The sequence below is a fragment of the Oncorhynchus mykiss genome, chromosome 5 (assembly GCF_013265735.2).
Source record: "Oncorhynchus mykiss isolate Arlee chromosome 5, USDA_OmykA_1.1, whole genome shotgun sequence".
Classification (NCBI taxonomy): Eukaryota; Metazoa; Chordata; class Actinopteri; order Salmoniformes; family Salmonidae; genus Oncorhynchus; species Oncorhynchus mykiss.
The window spans coordinates 84,290,965-84,318,568 of NC_048569.1; the positions used below are offsets into that span (position 1 = coordinate 84,290,965).

The window sequence follows — 27,604 nt, forward strand, 5'->3', positions numbered from 1 at the left end:
ACTATGAGACAGCTGGAGGTCAAATGTCAATACTGAAACAATGTTGCAAATCTCAGATAGACGCTATTGAAAAATTGCTAGTCTCAAAGAAATGGGAGATAATGTCTAGATACAGTGGAGATCAAGTTGCTGTTGAGTGAAGCAAACTAACATAGCAACTCAACGCCATACTAACCATAACCACGTTTAAAAATCATGTCAAAAGCTGGCTAATGTGTGAGCAGTAGAACGTTTTGTTGTTTGTATCTCTGTAATCTATGTAATTGTATATGCATTTATGTAAAAATTAGGGACCATAATGGAAATTAGTCCTGAATTTATTGTGCAATCCCAGACACATTTTTAAATCTTTGTACTGTGTGTTTGAATTTTTTTAACTGACAAATAAAATCAATCAATCCAAACTGTGCAGCGGCCATTTCATGAATGTAAAGAGATATCTCTTACAAAACACCAAAAAGGTTAATGACATTCTGAGATTGTCAAGCCAAGCCTTTGATACTGGGTAGGCCTACTACAGTGCCTTCAGACAATATTCCTACCCCCTTTTTTTTCTCGCACATCTACACACAATACCCCACAATGACAAAGTGAAAACACGTTTTTAGAAATGTTTGCTAATTTATTGAAAAATTAAATACAGGAATATAAAATTTACATAAGTATTCACACCCCTCAGTCAATACTTTGTAGATGTACCTTCGGCAGTGATTACAGCTGTGAGTCTTTCTGGATAAGTCTCTAGAGGTTTGCACACCTGGATTTTACAATATTTCACATTCTTTTTGAAATTCTTCAAGCTCTGTCAAGTTGGATGTTGATCATTGTTAGACAGCCATTTTCAAGACAGTTTATGTCAAAACTGTAACAAGGCCACTCAGGAACATTCAATGTCATCTTAGTAAGCAAATCCAGTGTATATTTGTCCTTATGTTTTAGGGTATTGAATTTGTCTCCCAGTGTCTGAAGACTGAACCAGGTTGTCCTCTAGGATTTTGCCTGTGCTTAGCTCTATTCTGTTTATTTTTATCCCCCAAAAAACTCCCTAGTCCTTGCCGATGACAAGCATACTGTACCAATAACATGATGCAGCCACCACCATAATTGAAATATGAAGAGTGGTACTCAGTGTTTGGGTTTTCCCCAAACATAATGCTTTGTATTCAGGACATGAAGTTAATTTCTTTGACACATTTTTTGCAGCAAATGCAAACCATGATATTGAAATGCCCAATGTCTGTATGCTTTGTTTATTGGTTGTCTACAGAAACCTGTTGGCACAGAAACCTGTTGGTGGAAAGTCTGTTGCATATATTTTATATAATTAGAAATGGAGTGTGGGTTAATGAAACAGCCAGGAAGAGTAGGCTCGTCAGTGGTGGTCGACAAACCCTCAACCATCTAGCCCTTAGCTCTGCTGGGCATCGGATGTTCCACAAAAGCATGCTGAAATGGCAAAGTTGATATCCACATTTATAAACACTGGGTTGCTACAGTTATTGTTATTTGTGGTTGTAAACATTATTTAGAGTTGAATCTATGATGGGGAAGGGGTGGTGGTTCCATTTAAAAAATATATGTTTACAGTACACTGGATGGGTCACGTGAAAACATTTTTTACATTTTTTATTTTCTGACACCTTGAGTTGAACATTTACATGGATTCTCCATTTTCTTACTATAAAATGTAAATACATTTGTATTTGTCACATACACGTGTTTAGCAGATGTTATTGCATGTGTAGCGAAATGCTTGTGTTTCTAGCTCCAACAGTGCAGTAATGTCTAACAAGTAATATCTAACAATTTCACAACAATACACACTATCTAAAGTAAAGGAATGGAATTAAGAATATATAAATACTTGGGTGAGCAATGTCAGAGCGGCATAGACTAGGATACAGTAGAATAGGATAGAATACAATATATGCATATGAGATAAGAATTGCAAAATATGTAAAAGTTATAATGATCTGACCCTTTTTTAAAATGTTCACCTGAAATTACATACCCAAATCTAACTGCATGTAGCTCAGGACCTGATGCAAGGATATGCATATTCTTGATACCATTTGAAAGGAAACACTTTGAAGTTTGTGGAAATGTGAAATTAATGTAGGAGAATATAACAAATTAGATCTGGTAAAAGATAATATAAAGCAAAAAACATGCTTTTTTTGTTTCATCATCTTTGAAATGCAAAGATGTTTAGGCACAATTGAGATTTTGGCCACAAGATAGCAGCAGTGTATGTACAAAGTTTTAGACTGAGCCAATGAACCATTGTATTACTGTTCAAAATGTTGTGTCAAGTATGCCCAAATGTACCTAATTGGTTTATTGATACATTTGAAAGTTCAAAACTGTGCACTGTCCTCAAACAATAGCATGGTATTATTTCACTGTAATAGCTACTGTAAATTGGACAGTGCAGTTAGATTAACAAGAATTGAAGCTTTTTGCCCATATCAGATATGTCTATGTCCTGGGAAATGTTCTTGTTACTTTCAACCTCATGCTAATCACATTAGCTCACATTAGCTCAACCGTCCTACGGGGGGACACCGATCCTGTAGAGGTTTTAAAGTGACTAGTGTTCTATTATTAAAGTGGCCAGGGATTTCAAGTCTATGTATATAGGGCAACAGCTTCTAATGTGCTAGTGATGGCTATTTAAACGTCAGATGGCCTTGAGATTTAAGTTGTTTTTCAGTCTCTCGGTCCCAGCTTTGATGCACCTGTACTGACCTTGCCCTTTGGATGATAGTGGTGTGAATAGGCTGTGGCTTGGGTGGTTGTTGTCCTTGATGATCTTTTTGGCCTTCCTGTGACATCAGGTATAGTCATCCTGGAGGGCAGGTAGTTTGCCCCCAGTGATGCGTTGTGCAGACCGCACCACCCTCTGGAGAGCCCTGCAGTTGCGGGCGGTGCAGTTGCTGTACCAGTTATACAGCCTGACAGGATGCTCTCAATTGTTCATATGTAAAAGTTTGTGAGGGTTTTAGGTGCCAATACAAATGTCTTCAGCCTCCTGAGGTTGAAGAGGCGTTGTCGCTCCTTCTTCACCACACTGTCTGTGTGGGTGGACCATTTCAGTTTGTCAGTGATGTGTACCCCGAGGAACTTGAAGCTTTCCACCTTCTCCACTGCGGTCCCATCGATGTGGATAGGGGCGTGTTCCCTCTGCTGTTTCCTGAAGTCCACGATCAGCTCCTTTGTTTTGTCGATGTTGGGTGAGAGGTTATTTTCCTGGCACCACACTCCCAGGACCCTCACCTCCTCCCTATAGGCTGTCTCGTCATTGTTGGTAATCAAGCCTACGACTGTTGTGTCGTCTGCAAACTTGATTGAGTTGGAGGCGTGTGTGGTTACGCAGTCATGGGTGAACAGGGAGTACAGGAGAGGGCTGAGCACGCATTCTTTTGGGGCCCCAGTGTTGAGGATCAGCGAAGTGGAGGTGTTGTTTCCTACCTTCACCAACTGGGGGCAGCCCGTCAGGAAGTCCAGGACCCAGTAGCACAGGGCCCCAGGGCCTCAGACCCAGGGCCTCGATCTTAAATATGAGCTTGGAGGGTACTATGGTGTTGAATGCTGAGCTATAGTCACTGAACAGCATTTTTACATAGGTATTCCTCTTGTCCAGATGGGATAGGGAAGTGTGCAGTGGGATGGCAATTGCATCGTCTGTGGATCTATTGGGGCGGTAAACAAATTGAAGTTGGTCTGGGGTGTCAGGGAAGGTAGAGATGATATCATCCTTGACGAGTCTCTCAAAGCACTTCATGATGACCATAGTGAGTGCTACGGGGCGATAGTAATTTAGTTCAGTTACCTTTGCTTTCTTGGGTACAGGAACAATGGTGGACATCTTGAAGCATGTGGGGACAGCAGACTGGGATAGCGAGAGATTGAATATGTCCATAAACACTCCAGCCAGCTGGTCTTTGTATGCTCTGAGGACGCGGTTAGGGATGCCGTCTGGGCCGACAGCCTTGTGAGGGTTAACACGCTTAAATGTCTTACTCACAGCAGGCCGCGTAGGTGGCACTGTGTTATCCTCAAAGCAGGCGAGGAAGGTGTTTAGCTTGTCCGGAATCAAGACTTTGGTGTCCACGACGTGGCTGGTTTTCCTTTTGTAATCTGTGATTGTCTGTAGACCCTGCCACATACTTCTCGTGTCTGAGCTGTTGAATTGCCTGTTTGATTACATTATGGCAGGTATAGCTGGACTTTTTGTACCCGTACATGTTCCCAGGCACCTTGCCGAGGTAAAAAAAAAAATGTAATTGTCACATTCCCGCGAATACAACAGGTGTAGTAGACCTTACAGTGAAATGCTTACTCATGAGCCCCTAACCAACAATGCAGTTTAAAAAATACAGATAAGAATAAGATATAAAAGTAACAAGGAATTAAAGAGCAACAGTTAAATAACAATAGCGAGACTATATACATACAGGGGGTACCGGTACAGAGTCATTGTAGGTAGAGTTATTAAAGAGACTATGCAAAGATGGTAAAATCAGAGAGTAGCAGCGGTGTAAAAGAGAGGGAGGGGGCAACGCAAATAGTCTGGTAGCCATTTCATTAGATGTTCAGGAGTCTTATGGCTTGGGGGTAGAAGCTGTTTAGAAGCCTCTTGGACCTAGACTTGGAGCTCCGGTACTGCTTGCCGTGCGGTAGCAGAGAGAATAATCTATGACTAGGGTGGCTGGAGTCTTTGACAATTTATAGGTCCTTCCTCTGACACTGCCTGATATAGAGGTCCTGGAAGGCAGGAAGCTTGGCCCCAGTGATGTACCATGCCGTTCGCACTACCCTCTGTAGTGCCTTGTGGTCTCCAAGAGGCCGAGAGTTGCCAAACCAAGCAGTGATGTAACCAGTCAGGATGCTCTCGATGGTGCAGCTGTAGAACCTTTTGAGGATCTGAGGACCCATGCCAAATAAAATAGGTTTTGTCGTGCCCTCTTCACGACTGTATTGGTGTGCTTTGACCATGTTAGTTTGTTGGTGATGTGGACACCAAGGAACTTGAAGCTCTCAACCTGCTCTACTGCAGCCTCGTCGATGGGAATGGGGGCGTGCTCCTTTCTCTTTTTCCTGTAGTGTACAATCATCTCCTTTGTCTTGATCACATTGAGGGAGAGGTTGTTGTCCTGGTACCATATGGCCAGGTCTCTAACCTCCTCCCTATAGGCTGTCTCGTCGTTGTCAGTGATCAGGCCTACCACTGTTGTGTCATCAGCAAACTTAATGATGGTGTTGAAGTCGTGCCTGACCGTGCAGTCATTAATGAACAGGGAGTACAGGAGGGGACTGAGCACGCACCCCTGAGGGACCCCTGTGTTGAGGTGTGAAAGGTCAGTGTGGAGTGCAATAGAGATGACATCATCTGTGAATCTGTTGGGGCGGTATGCAAATTGGATTGGGTCTAGGGTTTCTGGGATAATGGTGTTGATGTGAGCCATCACCTGCCTTTCAAAGCACTTCAAGGCTACAGACATGAGTGCTACAGGTCGGTAGTCATTTAGGCAGATTACCTTAGTGTTCTTGGGCACAGGCACAATGGTGGTGTCACGTCCTGATCTGTTTCACCTGTCCTTGTGCTTGTCTCCAACCCCTCCAGGTATCGGCCATTTTCCCCATTATCCCCTGGGTACTTATTCCTTTTTTCTCGTTTGTCTGCCGCCAGTTTTTGTTTCGTCATGCCTCACAGCGTTTTTCCTTTCTGTTCCTGTCTTTTGATTGTTCCTGGTTTTCCCGGTTTTTACCTTTTTCTCCCCGCCCTGACCCTGTGTCTGCCTGACGTCCTGTACCTTTGCCCCACTGCTCTGGATTACTGACCTCTGCCTGACCTGACCCTGCCTGCTGTCTTGTACCTTTACCCCTGCCTGCCTTGACCTATTGTTTGCCTGCCCCTGTTGCTGTAATAAACATTGTTACTTCAACACAGTCTGCATTTGGGTCTTACCTGAAATGTGATAGGTGGTCTGCTTAAAACATGTTGGTATTACAGACAGGCAGAGGTTGAAAATGTAATTGAAGACACTTGCCAGTTGGTCAGCGCATGCTCGCAGTACACATCCTGGTAATCCGTCCGTGTTGCCTGTAATCAATGGTTTCTGGTTGGTATTTTATCTGCGGTTGTTAGTGCTTTCAGTTTTGTGTGACTGATGACATATATCCAGGGTTTTGGTTTGGATAAGTTCTAATGATCACAGTGGGAACAACATCCTCTATGCCCTGCCTGTAGAACTCAATCACCGAGTCAGTGTATATGTCAATTTTATTCTCAGAGACAACCCTGAACATACAGTTCCCCAGTCCGCATGATCAAAACAATCTTAAAGCATAGATTCCTATTGGTCAAACCAACGTTGAACAGTCCTTACCACGGGTACTTCCGGTTTAAGTGTCTGCCTATAGGAAGGGAGGAGCAGAATGGAGGCGTGATCTGATTTGCCAAAGGGTGGGCGGGGAAGGGCCTGAGAGCCGGCCGGAAAGGGGAGTTGCAATCGAGAGTCCTCAATGAGCAAGTAGCGCAGGAAATATGTTGATAAAACTTTGGTTGCCTTTTTTCTCAGATTTCCTTTATTAAAGTCCCCAGCTACAATACATGCAGCCTCAGGATATGCGGTTTCCAGTTTGCACAAAGTCTTTCCTAACGTCCTACCTTAGTTGAATGCACTGACTGTGCGTCGCTATCTACTAGGCTAAATTACCAAAATGTTTTACAAAATGTTTAGGATCAGTAAATGGTTGAAACTGTGATCCTACCTAGCTAATAGCATTATGAAGAACCGTAAACAATTTCCCATGGTTGAAATAGCATACATTTCCATCACATGTATCTCTCACATTTCTAAATATATAAAAAGAGAATCTAATATTCTGCATTCCATTGTTTATTGTACATGGTCATTATCAGTGAGATCCTATTAGATTACTATTCTATATGTAATTCTATTGTCATCATCATAGGTCAGCAGAAAAGGTCCTACCATTTTGGTAGTCAGAGACTGGTTACATCTGGACAGTTTTTTTCTTACACAGAAAAAGGAAGCGCTTTGAACATCTGGTTTGTGCCAGCCCCAATAGTATCCAGCAGTACCCCTGCAGCAGCCTGCGACTAAAACTACCCGGTCACTAAAACGAACCTGTCACTAAAACCAATACATCTGCTGGCCATGGTTAATCTACAAAAGCTGAAGAACATACGCACATCAATGCACTCTTTGCAGGTGCTGGAGCTGTAGGTGAATTTATGGAAAACTAAAAGTAGAAGGTTGCACACTGCTGCTTATGCTCACAGGTGATTTTGTTTATAACAATGTTTCGACCCTTAGGTCTTCATCAAGCATCCATATCCCAGGTGAGGTTGGAAGGTCCTATATATAGGGGCAGTACTCAGTAATATCACTTCATGAAACAGGAGGTAAAAATAGATAACATAGGTTCACAATATTAACATTCAATATATCAAAATATATGATCATACGCAAAGAATGTGATCAATATTTATTTAAATGGGTTAATCAAATCAATTTGTCACATACGCCAAATACGACAGGTGTTGTCACACAGTGATCTGTTTCACCTGTCTTTGTGATGGTCTCCACCCCCCTCCAGGTGTTGCCCATTTCCCCATTATCCCATGTCTATTTAGATCTGTGTTCTCAGTTTGTCCTGTTAGTTCAAGTCAACCAGCGGTTTGTGTCTCAGCTCCAGCTGTTTCCCCAGTCTTTATGTTCTCACCCTCCTGAGCCTGCCTGATGACCTGTACCTTTGAGATTAAGGGGGAATAAAATATTAAGTATGCCAATATTTTTTTCATCATATTTTGTAGGTGGTTTGACACTTTATTCAGACAGTTTGCCACCCCTGATCTGTGTTTCCCAAGTGCTGGGGGATTGAAAATGTTCTTGTTATAACAATTAATTTCTCAAAATCCCCAAACCTTTAAGAAAAAATGAATGAATATCAATATTCAGGTGGTTTATGCCTACTAGTTGAATATCCTTGCAGTCATCTTACTCTACATAGAACAAATATGATGCGAGTTGTGAGTCCCCCTAACATCCGTGCCTAGCATGTGCACAATACTACAATGTCAAACAAATGTGGTTTCTACTGACAATTAAGATGTACAAACTATGGCATAAGGAGACGACGAGCGGATAAGATGCAATTCGTAATTTTTACTAGGACATTAATGAGCGAGCTAGAGCAGACGTAGTCAATATAACTATTTGTTCAGCACTTTTGAAATGTACAGCAACAGAATTCAGAACAAGGGTCGTTTTTTTCCAAGGTTTTACTGCTCATACAAGGTTTTACTGCTTATACAAAGCATTACATGGGCTTGCTCCTACTTATCTCTCCTATTTGGTCTTGAGGTACATACCTACACGTACTCTACTGTCACAAGACGCAGGCCTCCTTATTGTCCCTAGAATTTCTAAGCAAACAGCTGGAGGCAGGGCTTTCTCCTATAGAGATCAATTTTTATGGAATGATCTGCCTATCCATGCGAGAGACGCAGACTCGTTCGCAACCTTTAAGTCTTTAATGAAAGACTCATCTCTTCAGTAGGTTCTATGATTGAGTGTATTCTGGCCCAGGGGTATCGAAGGTGAACGGCAAGGCACTAGAGCGACGAACGGCCCTTGCTCTGTCTGTCTGGCCGGCTCCCCTTTCTCCACTGGCATTCTCTGCCTCTGAGCCTATTACAGTGACTGAGTCACTTGCTTACTAGTGCTCTTCCATGCCGCCCCAAGGAGGGGTGTGTCACTTGAGTGAGTTGAGTCACAGACATGATATTCCTGTCCGGTTTTGCACCCCCTCGGGCTCATGCGGTGGAGATCTTCGTGGGCTCTACTCAGCCTTTTCTCAAGGTAGTAAGTTGGTGGTCTGTTGATATCCCTCTAGTGGTGTGGGGGCTGTGCTTTGGCAAAGTGGGTGGGGTTATATCCTGCCCTGTTGGCCTTGTTCGGGGCTATTGTCGGGACGGGGCCAGTGTCACCCAACCCACCCCTGTCTCAGTCTCCAGTATCTATGTTGCAATAGTCTGTGTGCCAGGGGGCTAGGGTCAGTCTGTTATATCTGGTGTAATTCTCCTGTCTTGGTCGTGCTGCTCCTCCAGTTTCAAATGTTCTGCCAGTGGCTAGGGAACCCTGACCTATTCACTGGACATGCTACCTTGTCCCGGACAAGGTAGCGCACCTGCTGTCTCAAACTCTGCCCCACCTGCCCTGAATGATGGGTCGCCACTACTTTGGGTTCACAATCTGTTTGACAAAATTATTTTCATTTACAGATCAGGTCACCCTACCAAACATCCCTGCTAAAACATACTGCAGGTCTGTCTGCTGCCTTTTTGTTGTCACAGCCTAAATGCCAATCACCAAACGAGGGGACTAATGCAAGTGTAGATGAAATAAAATCAAACTTTATTTGTCACGTGCCGAATACAACAAGAGTAGACTTTACTGTGAAATGCTTACTTACAAGCCCTTAACCAACGGTGCAGTTCAAGAAGAGTTCATATTTACCAAATAAACTAAAGCAAAAAATAATCAAAAGTAACACAATAACATAACAATAACAGGGCTACATACCAGTACCGGTACAGGTTAGAGATAATTTGAAGTGACTATGCATAGATGATAAACAGCGAGTAGCAGCAGTGTACAAAAACAAATGGGGGGGTCAATGTAAATAGTCCAGTGGCCATTTGATTAATTGTTCAGCAGTCTTATGGTTTCGGGGTAGAAGCTGTTAAGGAGCCTTTTGGTCTTAGACTTGGCGCTCCGGTACTGCTTTCCGTGTGGTAGCAGAGAAAAGCGGTCGCGGAGCGCCAAGTCTAGGACCAAAAGGCTCCTTAACAGCTTCTACCCCTAAGCCATAAGACTGCTGAACAATTAAATTGACTTTAGTACATGCTGTCAAAAGGCTGCATTCTGCAACAGATGTATGGACGGGAGTAACAGCAACCTAATTTTGTTGACATTTTACATAATTCAGGTGTTCCAAGCTTGTATTGTCATACCCAAGAAGACTCGATGCTGTAATCGCTGCCAAAGGCGCTTCAACAAAGTACTGAGTAAAGGGTCTGAATACTTACAGTGGGGCAAAAAAGTATTTAGTCAGCCACCAATTGTGCAAGTTCTCCCACTTAAAAAGATGAGAGGCCTGTAATTTTCATCATAGGTACACTTCAACTATGACAGACAAAATGAGAAAAAATAAAATTAAAATAAATCCAGAAAATCACATTGTAGGATTTTTAATGAATTTATTTGCAAATTATGGTGGAAAATAAGTATTTGGTCACCTACAAACAAGCAAGATTTCTGGCTCTCACAGACCTGTAACTTCTTCTTTAAGAGGCTCCTCTGTCCTCCACTCGTTACCTGTATTAATGGCACCTGTTTGAACTTGTTATCAGTATAAAATACACCTGTCCACAACCTCAAACAGTCACACTCCAAACTCCACTATGGCCAAGACCAAAGAGCTGTCAAAGGACACCAGAAACAAAATTGTAGACCTGCACCAGGCTGGGAAGACTGAATCTGCAATAGGTAAGCAGCTTGGTTTGAAGAAATCAACTGTTGGAGCAATTATTAGGAAATGGAAGACATACAAGACCACTGATAATCTCCCTCGATCTGGGGCTCCACGCAAGATCTCACCCCGTGGGGTCAAAATGATCACAAGAACGGTGAGCAAAAATCCCAGAACCACACGGGGGGGACCTAGTGAATGACCTGCAGAGAGCTGGGACCAAAGTAACAAAGCCTACCATCAGTAACACACTACGCCACCAGGGACTCAAATCCTGCAGTGCCAGACGTGTCCCCCTGCTTAAGCCAGTACATGTCCAGGCCCGTCTGAAGTTTGCTAGAGAGCATTTGGATGATCCAGAAGAAGATTGGGAGGATGTCATATGGTCAGATGAAACCAAAATATAACTTTTTGGTAAAAACTCAAATCGTCGTGTTTGGAGGACAAAGAATGCTGAGTTGCATCCAAAGAACACCATACCTACTGTGAAGCATGGGGGTGGAAACATCATGCTTTGGGGCTGTTTTTCTGCAAAGGGACCAGGACGACTGATCTGTGTAAAGGAAAGAATGAATGGGGCCATGTATCGTGAGATTTTGAGTGAAAACCTCCTTCCATCAGCAAGGGCATTGAAGATGAAACGTGGCTGGATCTTTCAGCATGACAATGATCCCAAACACACCGAAGGAGTGGCAACGAATGAGTGGCTTCGTAAGAAGCATTTCAAGGTCCTGGAGTGGCCTAGCCAGTCTCCAGATCTCAACCCCATAGAAAATCTTTGGAGGGAGTTGAAAGTCTGTATTGCCCAGCAACAGCCCCAAAACATCACTGCTCTAGAGGAGATCTGCATGGAGGAATGGGCCAAAATACCAGCAACAGTGTGTGAAAACCTTGTGAAGACTTACAGAAAACGTTTGAGCTCTGTCATTGCCAACAAAGGGTATATAACAAAGTATTGAGATAAACTTTTGTTATTGACCAAATACTTATTTTCCACCATAATTTGCAAATAAATTCATTAAAAATCCTACAATGTGATTTTCTGGATTTTTTTTCTCATTTTGTCTGCCATAGTTGAAGTGTACCTATGATGAAAATTACAGGCCTCTCTCATCTTTTTAAGTGGGAGAACTTGCACAATTGGTGGCTGACTAAATACTTTTTTGCCCCACTGTATGTAAGTGTCATAGTTTTTTTTTAATCAAGTAGCTAAAAATTCTAAAAACCTGTTTTTGCTTGGTCATTATTGGGTATTGTGTGTAGATTGATGAAACATTTTTTAAAGCAATTTTAGAAAAAGGCTGTAATGTAAATGTAATAAAACGTGGAAAAAGTCAAGGGGTCTGAATACTTTCCGAAGGCTCTGTAGGTACCATGACTTGAATGGGAATTGTGTCAAAAATGCTAAAACATTGTCAGGGAAACTAAACCAAAGCATGGCTTGCTGTCATAGCTTGTCCTTGTCCATAGACTGTGTACAGGGTAAGGAAATCAATGATATTTAGTAATTTAAGTGAACAATCCCTTTAAGCAAGCTAACTCAAAGCTAGCTTTAAAATCTAATTTGATTTGGGGCCTCCCGAGTGGCGCAGCGGTCTACAGACCTGGGTTCGTTCCCAGGCTATGTCACAACCGGCTGTGACCGGGAGTCCCATAGGGCGGCGCACAATTGGCCCAGCGTCGTATGGGGTAGGGGAGGGTTTGGCCGGCGGGGCTTTACTTGGCTCATTGCGCTCTAGCGACTCCTTGTGGAGGGCCGGAAGCCTGCAGGCTGACCACAGTCATCAGTTGAAGAGTGTTTCCTCCGACATTGGTACAGCTGGCTTCTGGGTTAAGCGGGCGGTGTTAAGAAGCGTGTTTTGGCGGGTCATGTTTCGGGTTGGCTAAACCTTCGCCTCTCCCGAGCCCATTGTAGCGATGACACAAGATTGTAATCACAAAATTGGGGGTAAAATATTGCTATTATAAACTGGTTAGCAATGTAATTAGAACAGTAAAAACAAATGTTTTGTCATACCAATTAGTTTAAAACCAAGCAGTGGTTGGAGCAGTCCTCCATATGAATGAATGGAATTCTACAGTATTTCAATTAAATGTTACAAGGAAAAAAATTACATATATTTAAGTATTATACTTAAAAGGAAAATATTTTTTTATTTTTTATTTTTTTTAGCTCACATAATATAATTTCAAATTATGCATTAAGATGTATATAATAGAATAAAGGTGGCAAACACGAATGTAGACATTAATAAATAAATTTCTATAGCTTCCAAAATATGTTTTTCTATGGTGAGGGAGTGCCAAGATGGAGGCGCGTCGGCTTCAACACAGCGCCCCCAAAAGGTAATCTAGTGTATATATAAATCAATTGTTAAATCTAGATGGTTTCTTGCACAGAAAAATGAAGCCCTTTGAACGGACTGTGATAGCCATAGAGATATATAGAGGACTCATCTTTATATCTGTGATCGCACAGGCAGTGCCATTGAGGCTACAGTCCATAGGAATCCCCACCAATAAATGCCTCCATCTTGGCACTCCCTCACTGTTGTAAAAAACATTTTGGAAGCTATAGAAAATGCATTTATTAATGTCTACATTTGTTTTTACCACATTTATTCTATTACAGACACATTAATGCATACTTTGAAATTATATCATGTGAGCTAAACATACAAATAAAATAATGATATTTTTTAAATATATATTTTTAAACTAATTTGTTTAGAGATTACTAATGGTACTGTCCCTCATTCATATGGTGGACTGCTCCTACTTGGGAGTGCCAATATGGCCATACAGTGGCATCAAAGCCTCTTAATGGCCAATGCATAGCATCAGAAATCTGGAGTTTATATACATAAGTGATCACCACCCAGTTGACAACTTTTACTACTTTAAAATGGCAGAAGTATGGTAGAAGCCCTCAATGTCAATGTCCATGTTAAAATGGGCTTTATAAACTGGTTGGTTCGAGCCTTGAATGCTGATTGTCTGAAATCTATGGTATATCAGACTGCATAGCACTGGTATGACAAAACATTTGTTTCACTGTTCTAATTACATACATTGGTAACCAGTTTATAATAGCAATAAGGCACCTTAGGGGTTTGTGGTATATGGCTGTATATGGCTGTATCCAGGCACACCGTGTTGCGTGCATAAGAACAGCCCTTAGCAGCCCTTAGCAGTGGTATACTGGCCATATATCACACCCCTCCATTATGAGTAGTCTATATATCTCTATGGTGACAGTCCTCTTGAATCAAACCCTGGAAACGGAAATATCAGCAAAATGAAGTCGGATTTTGTTGAACAGCTAAAATTGGACTATTTGTGGCCAGGGCTTTGAAGAAGAGAGTTATTAATTTTTTTGCAGATTGATACCAGTAAGTGGGATGTTTATGAATACAGCTGCTAGACGTTTTGTACGACAGTGTGTGTATTTTGTTGGTTTCATTTCAATTAGGGTCCACTGACTGGGTGAATATGCAGCACATAACATCTACTTGGATCAGATTCTCAATCGTATATGTTGCATAAGGCAGGTGAATTGACTATCAAAAAATGAAAGGATAACGTTAAATCGCCAATAATAATGTAGAGGAAATGATACGTAAGTGACATCGAGATCATCATAGCACTGAATTACATTTGTATCGCTAGCTTCTTCAAGCATGCATGAAATATTATTTATCGATGAAATGTCAATATTTTGGAATATTGCCTTTGTGCATTTCTATCTTTGTCCACCCTACCTCGTTTATTACCAATAGATTGCAGACATGCTTTGGTCTGACCGCAGCCGGTTTCTGCTCCAGATTGCGCATCGTGATTATTGATCAGATTCGATATTTCTACTGGCCATGGTAATGAAACTATTGTTATTGTATGACATTTCACAATGACAGTTTGATTTAGCTGAAAATGGTATCAATACTATTAGCTGAGAAAGAGTACAGTAGTAGGGTCCAGGTGTGGTCAGGTCTCGTGCAGCTGTTGACACAGAAACGCGAATTTCCACCCATGCTTTGGTCAGGAAGGAAGTCATGTGATAGTCAGCAGCAGTTCATATGAGCCATGGGCAGGAGGCTTAGTGGAGTGTGCTAGTAGACAGGAGGCCCCAAAAGCTGAAAGTTTCAACATCTATCTCGCCTGTTAGGCCCATAGACTTACAGGCAATGCAAACCAGTGATCTGAAGGACACAATAAGAGTAAGCCACTTCACAATGTTGAGATGCACAATGTGAACATCACAAAGGCTTTACCTGACTGACATCTTGATTCTGCTCTGTCTTCAGGTACACATGGCAGTGGCAGGTAAAAATGACTTTGCAGTTCTCAACACCGGGCGGAAGATGCCTCTCCTTGGGCTGGGAACATGGAAGAGTGAACCTGGCAAGGTAGGTGTTCATCTTTTTCATCAAATATTTATCCTAACTCATCTGCAGTGTAGTATTAATATTAGCTTGCTGTTTGGGTTTTTGTAAGCAGTGGTTGTCTTGTTGGGTTGACTGTATTCCAGGTTAAACAGGCAGTAATCTGGGCCTTGCAGGCTGGCTACCGTCACATCGACTGTGCTGCCATCTATGGCAACGAGGTGGAGATCGGAGAAGCTCTGCAGGAGACACTTGGCCCTGACAAAGTAAGTCAACACCAAGGTTGCGTCCCAGATGGCACCCTAGTCCCTAATTCAGTGCACTACTTTCGACCAGAGCACTATAAACATGGTATCTAAGGCTTAGTACTATAGACTCCATTGGCAGATACTGAGATGGACAGAGTCGGTCTGTTATTATTGTGCTAGCTGGACAAAGTCTTGCTAGTATATTTGGCATGTGAATGATTGAAATAAGTTACGAGCTAGCCAGGAGTCAAACCTCACATTTGTAGTCAAGACACATTACCCATTGCACTACTGGCCCAATGATGGGTCAAAAGGTTTGTGTGGTCTTTGTTTACACCTGTCTCTGTATACAGGCCTTGAGGCGAGAGGATGTGTTTATCACCTCCAAGCTGTGGAACACACAGCATCACCCGGAGGATGTGGAGCCCGCTCTGCTGAAGACACTGAAGGAGCTGAGTCTGGAGTACCTGGATCTATACCTCATCCACTGGCCCTACGCCTTCCAGTGAGTAGCCTCCATGGGATCTGGCCTACTCAACATTGCTTCTGTTATAAAGAGGCATAATAACTGGCATTCGTGAACATGTTACAGCAAATAAATGTGTAAAATTGTCAGACAGAATTTCCTTTTAATTTCAATCCGATTTGGGTACACGTGCTATTACAATTTTTTTGAATGATCTATTCACATTACAGGGGCTGTGTAGTTAAACTAACTCTATGGTCCTCCTATTGAATTTTTAAACCATGTACATGGGTCATCATGACTGTACAGTTAACATTATGCCTGCTCTTCCCCTTGTCTTCCCCACAGACAAGGTGACGCTCCTTTCCCCAAGTCGGAGGACGGCACCCTGCTGTACGACGACATCGACTACAAGCTGACTTGGGCTGCCATGGAAAAGCTGGTGGGAAAGGGCCTGGTCAGGGCTATCGGCCTGTCCAACTTCAACAGCAAACAGATAGACGACGTTCTCTCCGTAGCCAACATCAAACCCACTGTGCTTCAGGTAAGGAGATATGTGGCTTGTGCTGACTGTGCGTACATTATTCCTTGCTACCTACCTAAAGATCAGTTGGGCAACGATTGAAAAAGCTTCTGAGCTAGCCATGAGTCTAACCACTAGCCCACTGCCCACTGTTTGTTTCTCTGTTTTCCAGGTGGAAAGCCATCCGTATCTGGCTCAGGTGGAGTTGCTGGGACACTGCCGGGACAGAGGCCTGGTGATTACAGCGTACAGCCCACTGGGGTCACCGGATCGGGCATGGAAGCATCCTGATGAGCCCGTCCTCCTGGATGAAGCAGCAATCGACACCCTGGCCAAGAAGTACAACAAGTCCCCAGCACAAATTATCCTTAGGTGAGTAATGTTCTATAATGTTCTATCCTAGAACTCTTTACACAATGATAACCCAGCATCCCCATGTCATATACAAATGCCAGGAATAAAGACACCTGAAATACACTGATTTAAGTACAGAATATAAGCTGATATTCTGCCATGAGCCTATCAGCAGGTTCCACAACTGAGAAGTGATGAACACATCCTCTCGCGTCAGGGCCTGTACAGTGAGACGGGTGTAAAATAAACACACAAACAAGAACACACACCTTGCCTTTAGCCAATAAGCGCGTTAGTTACGCAATGGATAACGCGTCTAACTACAGATCAGAAGATTCTAGGTTCTACTCCAGGTTAGCTCGTAACTATTATCTATCATTTCCCAATTCCTCTTTAGGTAGGCAGGATAAATGTACCAGTATACACAGCACATACCAAATATATTAAGACCTCCCCACCTAGCACAATAATTAATTAAATAAATGACTAAAACAAACAGTCATATGGTCTAGTGGTCAGATCCTGATTTTCATGTAGACAATTTTTCTCTCCAAATTAAACCATGCACATCTTGTCTCTTTGCTAGATGGCAGACACAGCGAGGAATAGTGACGATCCCTAAAAGTGTGACAGAATTTCGGATCAAAGAGAATATTCAGGTGGATATTTTGTATTTTTTTGTTATCTAAGCCTATTTTTCACAAGTATTGTGGTTCTGTAGTGTTCTATTGTATGATGACAATCTATAATTGTAAATTGGTGCACAATTCAGTCTACTAGTGCGAGAAACCAAAAAACTCTACTACTACTACCACTACTACTACCCATCTCATAAAACTGTTTGCAGAAGTCCCATCATGTAGTCATGTAATAATGATTTATTTGACTACTGAGTGTACGCCTAATCTAAATGTGTGTGCATCCTCAGGTCTTTGACTTTACCCTTGAAGCGGAAGAGATGAAGTGTATAACAGCATTGAACAGAGGCTGGCGCTACATTGTACCAACTATCACAGTGAGTGGATTTAGAGCTCTTCTAGTGGTATATATATGTGTACAACAGAAGTGAGACCAGATAGTATTGTTATTGAATTTCTATGGGTTATGTGATGGCCAGCTAACAATAGTAAAATGTGGTATAGTGAGCTGATACTATATCTGTGGTATGTTATCAGCTGGTAGAAGAAAGTAGACATTTCACCATAAAGTTTTCAGTGGGTTAGTGGCGCAATGGACTGCGGATAAGTCAATTCTAGGTTTGACTCCTGGCTAGCTTGTAACTTTTTTCAATTGTTGTTGCAGGTTGATGGGAAGCCCGTCCCCAGGGATGCAGGACATCCACACTACCCCTTTAGTGACCCCTATTGAGCAATTCCCCACTCTGCTGCCCTATTTTGTGCCTTGGGAACTCACTCCCCTTCCTCAACCCCCTCCAAGGCTGTGTCCCAATTCCATTAAATGTCTTCCTCCTTCCTAACCACTGATTTGATAAGGGAAAGAGGGACATTTAAGGCAGGGCTGCCCAACACTCTTCCTGGAGATCTACAGTCCTGTGGGGTTTCAGTCCAACCCTAATTTAACACACCTGATGCTACTAATTAGCTGCTCAACAAGACCTTAACTTGCTGAATTCAGAACCGCTAAATTAGGGTTGGACTGAAAACCTACAGGACAGTAGATCTCCAGGAAGAGGGTTGGGCAGCCCTGGCTTAAGGGGAAAGAAGGTTGTGGAAAATCCATCTCCTTTCAGATCATTGGTCATGGTGGCGTGGGGTGACAAGAAAAGGGGTATTTTTGAGAGTATTGGGACATAGCATGTTCTTCATAATATTTTTTTGTTTGTTACTGCCCTGTTTGCTTTTTTGACGAGGGTTAATTACAATGCTTGTTTACCAGGAGGGAAAACTATGAATGGGGAGTTAACATGCAGAAACAGTCTAACAACTCTGTCTGACCTGCTTTTGGACTCGGGCTGCACAAAAGCACTGAAGTGACATGTTTATGGATAGGCAGTGTTATGTTTTAAACTGACTTGCCTAGTTAAATAAAATAAAAATATGTTTTGTATTTTAAATATATTGAACCCATCTATCACCTTGCTGCCCAGTGCTTTACAACCGACTCAACATAAAGAGATATTTCCTACTTGCAAGTCCATGAGTAGCTTGAGCTTCTTATAAAAATAAAGTATAGACACATATATAAAATACATTTAAAAAAAAGAATATGTCCCAGTCATGAAGACATCCCTGGACCTCTTGGATGAAAGCAGGATTCTTGACTTTTAGAACATTTCGACGTTAGCTTATGCTTATTTTATTGTGCTGGATCTTCTATATATATATATATGCTGTCTGTACGTTTACCAGTCAATTATTATTTCTAACTAACCGAAGTCAAAGAGCATGTGGGACATGAAAAAGATACGAGCTAGCCAGGAGTCGAACCTAGAATCTTCTGATCCGTAGTCAGACGCGTTATCCATTGCGCCACTAGCCCGCTGTAAAACGTACAATTTAATAATGATATATATTCTGCACATAATATATTTTATCAGGTTCTAAAATATATTGACGTTTGGTATTTACCAGTAACAAAGTTGGCTACATGCAATGGATTGATTGATGATTTTGATGATTAGTTGAATGGCCTTTCAGATGATCGATCAAGCAATGATTCTAATAATGTTACATTGTATCATGGTAGTTCCCCTTTAAATGTAATCTCCCGCGTTCAGTGAAATTCAAGTTGAAAGTTCAGCGGAAGCGTTACACCGTGTCACTATTTAAAAGCGCCAACAAAGTGAAAGAATGAACAGGCGCTAAACCTGATATATTCCTGGACACATCTGTGTTAATTTACACGAAATAGTCTCAGTCGCTTCACTAACATGCCTGAGGAAACAGCAGCTGCTTCAAACTCTTCAAGGTGAGCCCATTTGTGTGTGCCTTCGCCTACCCATCTCTGCTTTGTTATCTAGCCTCTGTTCTGTTTGCTTGCCTACAAGCTACAGCAGCGTTTTTAAGTCGTGGTGTACTACAGATAACTAGTCGAAACTTGTTAGTCAACGTTAATTAACAGGTATCTATGGAGAAATTGTTCCCATGCACCATAGCAAGACGTTCCGCTCCACGGCCAGTCACGGCCAGTGGCGGCCAACTAGCTAACGTTGCTAAGTAACGTTACACTTAACCCAAAGGTTGGCGCTAGCCGCAGATGAAACGTTAGCGTAGTCTTACGGTTAGCTAGTTTGCATGGATACGAATTGCATTACATTAGCAGAGTAGCTACAGTTCACTCGAATTTGACGATGTTTTGTTGCACTTCAAAACGTTCATTTTTCTTGGCCAACGTCAGCTTTAATTAGTTAACTACCTACTTTAGCCAGCAACGTTCGTTAGCCCGAACTGGTTAGATAATTATATTTGCTTGCTAACGTTAGTTGCATAGAAAAGTAGGTAGCTAGCAAAGCAAGAAGCAATTTCACCTACCAATACTCAAGAAATGCACGTGCTAGCTGTGGTGACCTGTGGTAGCTAACTACGAACATTTTAAAAAGCTTTCCTATACGTAAACTACGAAGGCCACTTTTTAGCTATTCGGGTGTTTGAACGCAAACGCCGTTTAAGTGAAGTCGGTGTAAACTTGCAAAAAATAAGTTATTCCAACACTCGTTACCTAGATGGCGGCACTCCCGAGAAGAACACTTGCGTTCGAAGCAGGTTTTAAAGACTATCCGATAGAAAAATTGTCATTCCCATACTGCGATTTCTGTCTATCGACAGACGAACGAGGTTGTTGCTCCAAGGGTACCTTCAGCCCTTGCGTCGGAAAAGGTTTAAACCAGGCATCTCAGCAAAACTTTGGTTTTCACAATGGACTTTTGTTTTAAGTTATTTAGACTAGACAATGTTAGTCTGACTGCATTAATGTCACTTTGTTTCAGCATGGAAGAAAAGTCCTGCTCTTCAAGTGCTGTTGCAGCAGACAGGTGAGAAACTGCACTTCCTGAATTTATACTGATTTTATGAAGTTTGACTTGTTCTTGAGTTCACTCCACAGGGACTTTTCATGCAATGGGTTTAAGTGAAATACAAAAATATTATTTTGGTTGTCCGACGTGTACCACAGTTCAGTCGACGTGATGGCTGAGGCAAAGAAATTGATTGGTGCTGGGAACAGGCATCTGGTGATGGGTGACGTAGTTTCTGCAGTCAACGTGTTCCAGGAGGCTTGTGGCATGTTGTGAGTACTGAGACCAAATGACTTGGATTAACTGTGAATATGAAATGTTATGAGGCTCATTGTGGATTTGATGTTGGTAATGGAATTTTCTCTTGACCTGATCCCATTGCTGGACGACTCATCCTAAAGTTAATTCTGCAATTCTCTCAATTGATACAAACTCAGCAAAAAAAATAAGTCCTTTCACTGTCAACTAAGTTTATTTTCTGCAACCTTAATATTTGTATGAACATAACAAGATTCAACAACTGAACAAGTTCCACAGACATGTGAATAACAGAAATTGAATGTGTCCCTGAACAAAAGGGGGGCTCAAAAGTAAGTCAGTATCTGGTGTGGCCACCAGCTGCATTAAGTACTGCTGTGCATCTCATGGACTGCACCAGATTTGCCAGTTTTTGCTGTGAGATGTTACCCCACTTCCACCAAGGTACCTGCAAGTTCCCAGACATTTCTGTGGGGGATGGCCCTAGCCCTCACCCTCTGCTCCAACAGGTCCCAGATGTGCTCAATGGGATTGAGATTTGGGCTCTTCACTGACATACCTGTCTTGCAGAAAATCACACACAGAACGAGCAGTATGGCTGGTGGCATTGTCATGTCAGGATGAGCCTACAGGCAGGGTACCACATAAGGGAGGAGGATGTCTTCCCTGTAACGCACAGCGTTGAAATTGCCTGCAATGACGACAAGCTCAGTCCAATTATGCTGTGACACACGGCCTCAGACCATGACAGCCCCTCCACCTCCAAGTCGGTCCCACTCCAGAGTAAAGGCCTCGGTGTAACGCTTATTCATTCAACGATAAACGCGACTCCGACCATCACCCCTGGTGAGACAATACTGTGACTTGTCAGTGAACACTTTTTGCCAGTCCTGTCTGGTCCAGCGACGGTGGGTTTGTGACCATAGGCGACGTTGTTGCTGGTGACGTCTGAGGACCTGCCTTAAAATAGTCCTACAAGCCCTCAGTCCAGCCTATTGTGGACAGTTTGGACAGATTGTGCGTTCCTGATATAACTCGGGCAGATGTTGCCTAACTGTCCCACAGGTGATGTTCGGCTGTACCGATCCTGTGCAGGTGTTACACGTGGTCTGCCACTGCGAGGACAATCGGCTGTCTGTCCTGTCTCCCTGTAGCGCTGTCTTAGGTGTCTCACAGTACGGACATTGCAATTTATTGCCCTGGCCTCATCTACATGCTTCCTTGCAGCACGTTCACGCAGGGGACCCTGGGCATCTATCTTTTGGTGTTTTTCAAGGTCAGTAGAAAGGCCTCTTTAGTGTCCTAAGTTTTCACAACTGTGACCTTAATTGCCTAATTTCTGTAAGCTGTTAGTGGCTTAATGACCGTTTCATAATTAATAAACATGCACCTGTGGTTCATTGAACAAGCATGGGAAACATTGTTCAAACCCTTTACGAATATCTGAAGTTATTTGGATTTTTACGAATTCTTTGAAAGACCGGGTCCTGAAAAGGGGACATTTCCTTTTTGCTGAGTTTATATTCAGTCTGAATCTGCCTTCCTAGACATTTGTTTCAAAATGAGGGGTGTTTTATGAAACAAATTCACAAATGATTGGATTATCTCTTACCAGCGTATCAAAGTTGATCAGGTCATGTATGCTGGCCCAACCATTTGTTGGCACACCAAAAGTTGCTGGGGAGGGAGGCAAATCCAGACTAATGGTGAAGATCAGCCAGTAAACACTGTATTCCCTTCTCCCTCAGGGCTGAGCGGTATGGGGACACTGCAGATGAGTGTGGAGAGGCCTTCTTCCTGTGTGGGAAGTCTCTGCTGGAGCTTGCCAGGTAAGTGGAAGTAGGATACTGCATGTATTCAGTTAAACAGCTGTTGCCAGCACCATGCTCTGAGTTATGTATATTCAAATTAAGTGGCTGCTTGTGGTGGTGCAGGATGGAGAACACTGTCCTGGGTGACGCTCTGGAGGGAGTCCCTGAGGAGTCATCCGAAGAGGGGGAGAAGCAGGAGAACTCCAAGTTTGAGAGCGCTGACAACTTGGATGGTGAGCAGTAGCTTCTCAACCTGAGCACCATTTTGTTCACGGCTGCTTGTTGCATTTCTCTACAATTGACTAGTACAGTGCCAAACTTGCTGCTTTTGTTGGTAGGTTAAGTGTCATTATGACATTAGCATTATAGGTCACTGGGCAAGGTGGTGCCCTCTAATGGCAGTCTTATATCTGAGAGGGAATGGGCCACATTCACCAGTCTGCTCAGTTCACTGAGGCGGTGGTGGGGGACTTGTTCGTGGTCTGGGCGCAGAGGGAGATACATTTTTACATGCGCTCATTAATAGCATATTAGTGAACAATGTAACAAGGTTTCATGCATCTGGTTCAGAGGAAACAAGGGACGAGCTTCGAATGCAGGTCTATGATGCAATGGCTGAGAAGGAAACCACTCATGGGGAAGCTGGGGCAACTGAGCCAAAGGGGAAGATGGAAGCAGAGGAAGAGGGTGCAGCTGAGGGTGCTGCCAAGTCTCCTGTCAAGAATGGGAACGAGCATTTCGAACCTCCTGTGAATGGGGTGGAGAAGACTCCTGAAGGGAAAGCGGAAGGTGTGAAGACTGAAGAGCAGAATGGAAATGGCAAAGAAGTTGAGGAAGAGGGTGAAGGTAGACTTGGTGTAGGACTGTTTGGGTGCACCACGTGGATTGGGACAGAAGGATGTTAAATGTGGATTTTGCACAATTGCTGTTTAATCTACAGTAGGGCTGTAAAGGGATTGTAAATGAACTATTCTCTTGCAAATTGAAGTTTTACACTGCACCGTTGCACTTCTGTCACATTACTACTAAAGACAAGCTTTTCCTCAGTCTCTGGTTATGTACAGTTATTGGTTTTCCTGACACGTACAACTGCAATTTAGGCTTACTGTTCTTTTGGCATCCACCCTTAGATGATGATGATGATGATGATGATGAAGGGGAAGGCACTGCTGACGACAAGGTAAGATATCCCTTTGTCACAATGAATTTATGAAGACTCACTACATGACTTAAAGTATGTGGACACCTACTCATCATTCTATTAATATGGTGCCCCCCCCAACATCCACTAGATGTTGGAACATTTCTGTGTGGACTGGCTTCCAGTCAGCCACGAGCATTAGTGAGGTTGGCATTTAGGCCTGGCTACAGTCGGTGTGCCAATTCCTCCCAAAGGTATTTGACTGGGTTGAGGTCAGGGCTCTGTGCAGGTCAATCAAGTTCTTCCACACTGATCCCTACAATTTATTTTATGGACCTCTCTTTGCATGGGGCATTGTCATGCTGAAACCGAAAGGGCCTTCCCCAAAATGTTGCAGTAGATATGGAAGCATAATCATCTTGAATGTCAGTGTATGCTGGAACTAAGGGGCCTAGCTCGGACCATAAACTCCTTCAGACATTCTTCCTCCCCCATTTAACTTTACAGTTGGCACTATGCATTTGGGCAGGTAGTGTTTTCCTGGCATCAGCTAAACTCAGATTTGTCCATTGGCCTGCCAGATGGTGAAGTGTGATTCATCACTAGAGAAGTTTCCACTGCTCCACCATGCAATGCCAAGCGTCTGCTGATCTTAGGCTTGTGTGCGGCTGCTCGACCATGGAAACCCATTTCCTGAAGCTCCCGACAACCGTTATTGTGTTGACGTTGTTTTCAGAGGTAGTTTGGAACTGTGCGTTACGATGGACAATTTCTACTCTTCAGCACTTGAGTCCCTTTCTGAGTTCGTTGCTTAACACTTTACAGCTCAGCCTTTCTTGCTCTTAGACATTTCCAGTTGACTCGGGCAGTTCTAGCAGGGCAGAAATCTGACTTACTGTTGGAAAGGTGGCTAAAATAGCCGAATCTACTAAATTGAAGGGGTTGTCCACATACACGTGTGTATAGTGTTCTAACCTTGTTTGACACTTCCCATATTTTGTAGGAGAGTGAAGAGGAAGTAGGTAACCTGCAGCTGGCCTGGGAGATGCTAGAGGTTGCCAAGGTCATCTATAAAAGGTCAACTCAGCCACTGTGTGCTCCCTGTAAAAGTCAAACTTTTTAGTGTACATGATTTCCATGGATTAACTTTCACCTGCTTCCCCTTACCACCTCATCCAAACAGGAAGGAGAATGAAGCGGACCAGTTGATGGCAGCTCAGGCCTATCTGAAGCTGGGAGAAGTTGGTGCTGAATCTGGTATGTTTATGTGCTGGTCCTTGTAGGGTCTTTAAAATGTTTTGCTACAGCATGCCCTATTGAACACAGCCATGTAGTTATGTTGACTTCAGACTCTATTTCAGATCAGCTTGCCCTTCCCTCTACATGTTCCCTGAGTACCCCCTGCAACAGTACATGTTTTTGTTGTAGCCCTGGACAAACACCTTGGTGATTAGTTGAATCAGGTGTGCTTGTCCAGGTTACAGTAAATGTGTACTGTTGTGGTTACTGGAGGAGCAGGGTGAGGAAACTCTGCTCTACCTCGGGTCTTAAATCCTTGCACCACGACAGATGTTTGTAGTTGTAATCACTTCATACTCAGCTTGGCACTGCTTCTCCCAGGTAACTACCCTGCAGCGGTGGAGGACTTCCAGGATTGCCTGGCCCTGCAGCTGAAGCACCTGCCCCCCCACAGCCGTCTGCTGGCTGAGACTCATTACCAGCTGGGAATGACTTACTGCTACACAGGCCAGTACAGCCAGGCCATCCAGCACTACAGCAGCTCTGTCAAGGTCATTGAGGGCCGCCTGGGTAAGATGGATAAATATTATTATTTTTAGCAGACTTTAGTGTTTTCAACCCACAACCTAGGTGTTGCTAGTCCAATGTTACCCCTTATCGAATCCGCTTCGGCCTACTGTCCCAGCTGAGTTGGTTAATGAACCAAAAGCATATTTTACTGGCTGTTCGGTTTCTTGTATCTTATCAGCAACAATTTGGGTGAGGACATTAACTTTTTGTACTTGATTCAAAGCTACCTGCACAGTCATGATACAGCACCAGCTATGACATGTCAATCTCTGACCTGTCACTTGCATACCTTGTTTCTGTGTCTAGCCATGCTCCAGGTGGTGCTTGACAAGGGTGAGAATGGTGCTGAGGAGGGGAAGACTGAGCTGGAGGAGCTGAAGCTGCTGCTGCCTGACATTGCTGAGAAGGTGGAGGATGCCAAGGAGAGTCAGAGGACGGCAGGATCGGCCTCCGTGGCCATACAACAGACCCTGGTGAGACTACCTGTGGGATACTGGCTAGGATCAGTGTTGATTGTCAAACGGGGAGGGTCTTGTCCAAGAAATGCTCCTTTTAATCTAAAATGTGTCCTAATGACTGTTACTTGGTATAGCAGTTCTAGTAAATATTTATTCAAGGAAGAAGTCCAGTCCACTTGACTTCTAATGAGGAAGTTGAGGATCCAGCTACTTTTTCCAATTGATCTGTGGGTTTCTGTTCTTCCAGGCCGGGGCCTCTACTTCATCTGCATTCCCAGCTTCAGCAGAAAAAAGTGGACCATCAGCATTTGAAGCAAGTCATTTTGTCTGTTTTTGAAGTCCATCTTAAATGTTTCTTGCACCTGGAATGAAACCTTGTGCCAACTGAATCAAATGACCTATATGTCAGTTACTTAAGTAAGCAAGCTGATGTTCATGACCAATTCCCTTGTCCTGTGTTTCAGACCGCTGTCACGTCAGCAGCTGGTGGTGGGTCCTCCAACTCTGCGTTAGACATTTCCCACCTGGTCAGGAAAAAGGTGAGGTGCTCCTGCCTGACCGTTAACTCTGCTACTTACTACTAGTCCCAGCCTGGGGTGACAGTGACGTTTGGATGATGCTGATCATGTCCTGGTCTACAGGTCACTGTGCTCTGCCTGAGACTAGTAGACTCAAGTCCAATCAATCCATGCCCCCTATACTAGTATGTTCATGTTGCATGAATTTATTGCGTTCTCTTCGTTCTGAGGGTGACCACTGCCCCAATGGTGGTTTCTTTGCTTTCATGCCCCTCTCCTTTTGAGCGTTATTTTGGTTGTGGTGCAGTGGCTTTGTGATCGTGTGGCAATGTCAGAGCAGGTTACAGTAGAGGTGAGGGAGTTAATGTTGAGAACCTGACTTTGGTTTGTGTTCCTGTACAGAGGAAAATGGAGAGCCCCATAAAGGACACAGATGCTAAAAAGAACAAGCAGGAAACTACAGTTAATGGCAGCGGCGACTCCGGCTCTGCCAGCAACGAAGTCCAGGAGAAAGGGGCACAGGAGGCGAGTTGATAGGTTTAACTCATTCTCAGTGGAGTTGGGTGCAGCGCAGGAAGTTGGTATTGGTGGTGTCTTGAGGAAAGGGACTGTGCAGTTTTTATTTTTCCCATTTGAACAGACCGGAGTGCTATGACAAACTCGTGCAGGTTTCATAAATCCTCCAACTGATTAATCTCAACAGTATTAATGGACCCCTGACAGGGATGGTAGGTGTTTCTGGATTAAAGCGGTGTTCGGGCGTTTAACTTTCTCATCTACTAATGCTGTTTGACTCTTTTTCTTCCTTTCCCATAGCCTGCCAAGCCGTCCTCTGACTCTTCTGCGTGATTTGACTTCCTGATCATCCAGCCAGCAGAGCATGCCTGTCCCCTAACACTTTCTGTAAATATGAACATTCTCTCACTTGTTGACTTTTTTTTTGTATACTTGTAGTAATAAAAGTTTAATATTTGCATATCTGAATCACTTGTCTTCAGAATTCTACTTTTGGTTAGTTTAATTTGAACTTGGGAAAAAAAATGTAGGTACCAAGTGGTTAGTCATTTGTCTGGGTAGAGTTTAGTGACACTACTGCC

The 27,604-nt window shown here is 43.2% G+C and overlaps 2 protein-coding genes and 2 non-coding genes across 17 annotated transcripts in view; 3 read left to right on the forward strand and 1 right to left on the reverse strand.

Annotated features, from left to right (window-relative positions):
- The window catches only part of LOC110524697 (aldo-keto reductase family 1 member A1-B), a 30,505-nt gene extending 11,814 nt beyond the window's left edge, over positions 1–18,691 (forward strand). For 3 of the 8 annotated variants that reach the window (XM_021604558.2, XM_021604559.2, XM_036978580.1), the window contains 8 exons: positions 14,871–14,972; positions 15,095–15,214; positions 15,550–15,701; positions 16,011–16,206; positions 16,358–16,557; positions 17,126–17,198; positions 17,468–17,554; positions 17,842–18,691. In XM_021604558.2, the coding sequence (XP_021460233.1) occupies positions 14,877–14,972; positions 15,095–15,214; positions 15,550–15,701; positions 16,011–16,206; positions 16,358–16,557; positions 17,126–17,198; positions 17,468–17,554; positions 17,842–17,907 (990 nt within the window). In that variant the 5' untranslated portion in view covers positions 14,871–14,876 and the 3' untranslated portion in view covers positions 17,908–18,691. Of the gene's footprint in view, positions 1–7,760; positions 7,814–13,804; positions 13,959–14,630; positions 14,784–14,870; positions 14,973–15,094; positions 15,215–15,549; positions 15,702–16,010; positions 16,207–16,357; positions 16,558–17,125; positions 17,199–17,467; positions 17,555–17,841 lie in introns of those variants that run through there. The other 5 variants (XM_036978582.1, XM_021604557.2, XM_036978583.1 and 2 more) reach the window with 5 other exon arrangements.
- Positions 18,692–18,965: 274 nt separating this feature from the next.
- trnar-acg lies at positions 18,966–19,038 on the reverse strand. The gene has a single exon. It is a non-coding gene; the product is annotated as a tRNA-Arg (tRNA).
- Positions 19,039–19,257: 219 nt separating this feature from the next.
- On the forward strand, positions 19,258–27,491 carry LOC110524699 (nuclear autoantigenic sperm protein). 7 transcript variants are annotated; one of them, XM_021604560.2, is made up of 15 exons: positions 19,258–19,467; positions 20,486–20,530; positions 20,671–20,784; positions 22,519–22,599; positions 22,705–22,814; positions 23,152–23,427; positions 23,712–23,761; positions 24,726–24,799; positions 24,906–24,979; positions 25,343–25,531; positions 25,838–26,004; positions 26,237–26,302; positions 26,454–26,528; positions 26,910–27,032; positions 27,324–27,491. In XM_021604560.2, exons 1-15 carry the CDS (start codon positions 19,430–19,432, stop codon positions 27,354–27,356), a joined length of 1,515 nt encoding a protein of 504 aa, XP_021460235.2. In that variant the 5' UTR covers positions 19,258–19,429; the 3' UTR covers positions 27,357–27,491. The 7 variants fall into 7 exon arrangements, with proteins under 7 accessions (XP_021460235.2, XP_036834470.1, XP_036834471.1 ...); XM_036978575.1 differs by having other exon boundaries at positions 23,715–23,761; XM_036978576.1 differs by having other exon boundaries at positions 23,152–23,421.
- On the forward strand, positions 25,608–25,732 carry LOC118964762. The gene has a single exon (XR_005051955.1). It is a non-coding gene; the product is annotated as a small nucleolar RNA SNORA16B/SNORA16A family (small nucleolar RNA).
- Positions 27,492–27,604: the final 113 nt, after the last annotated feature.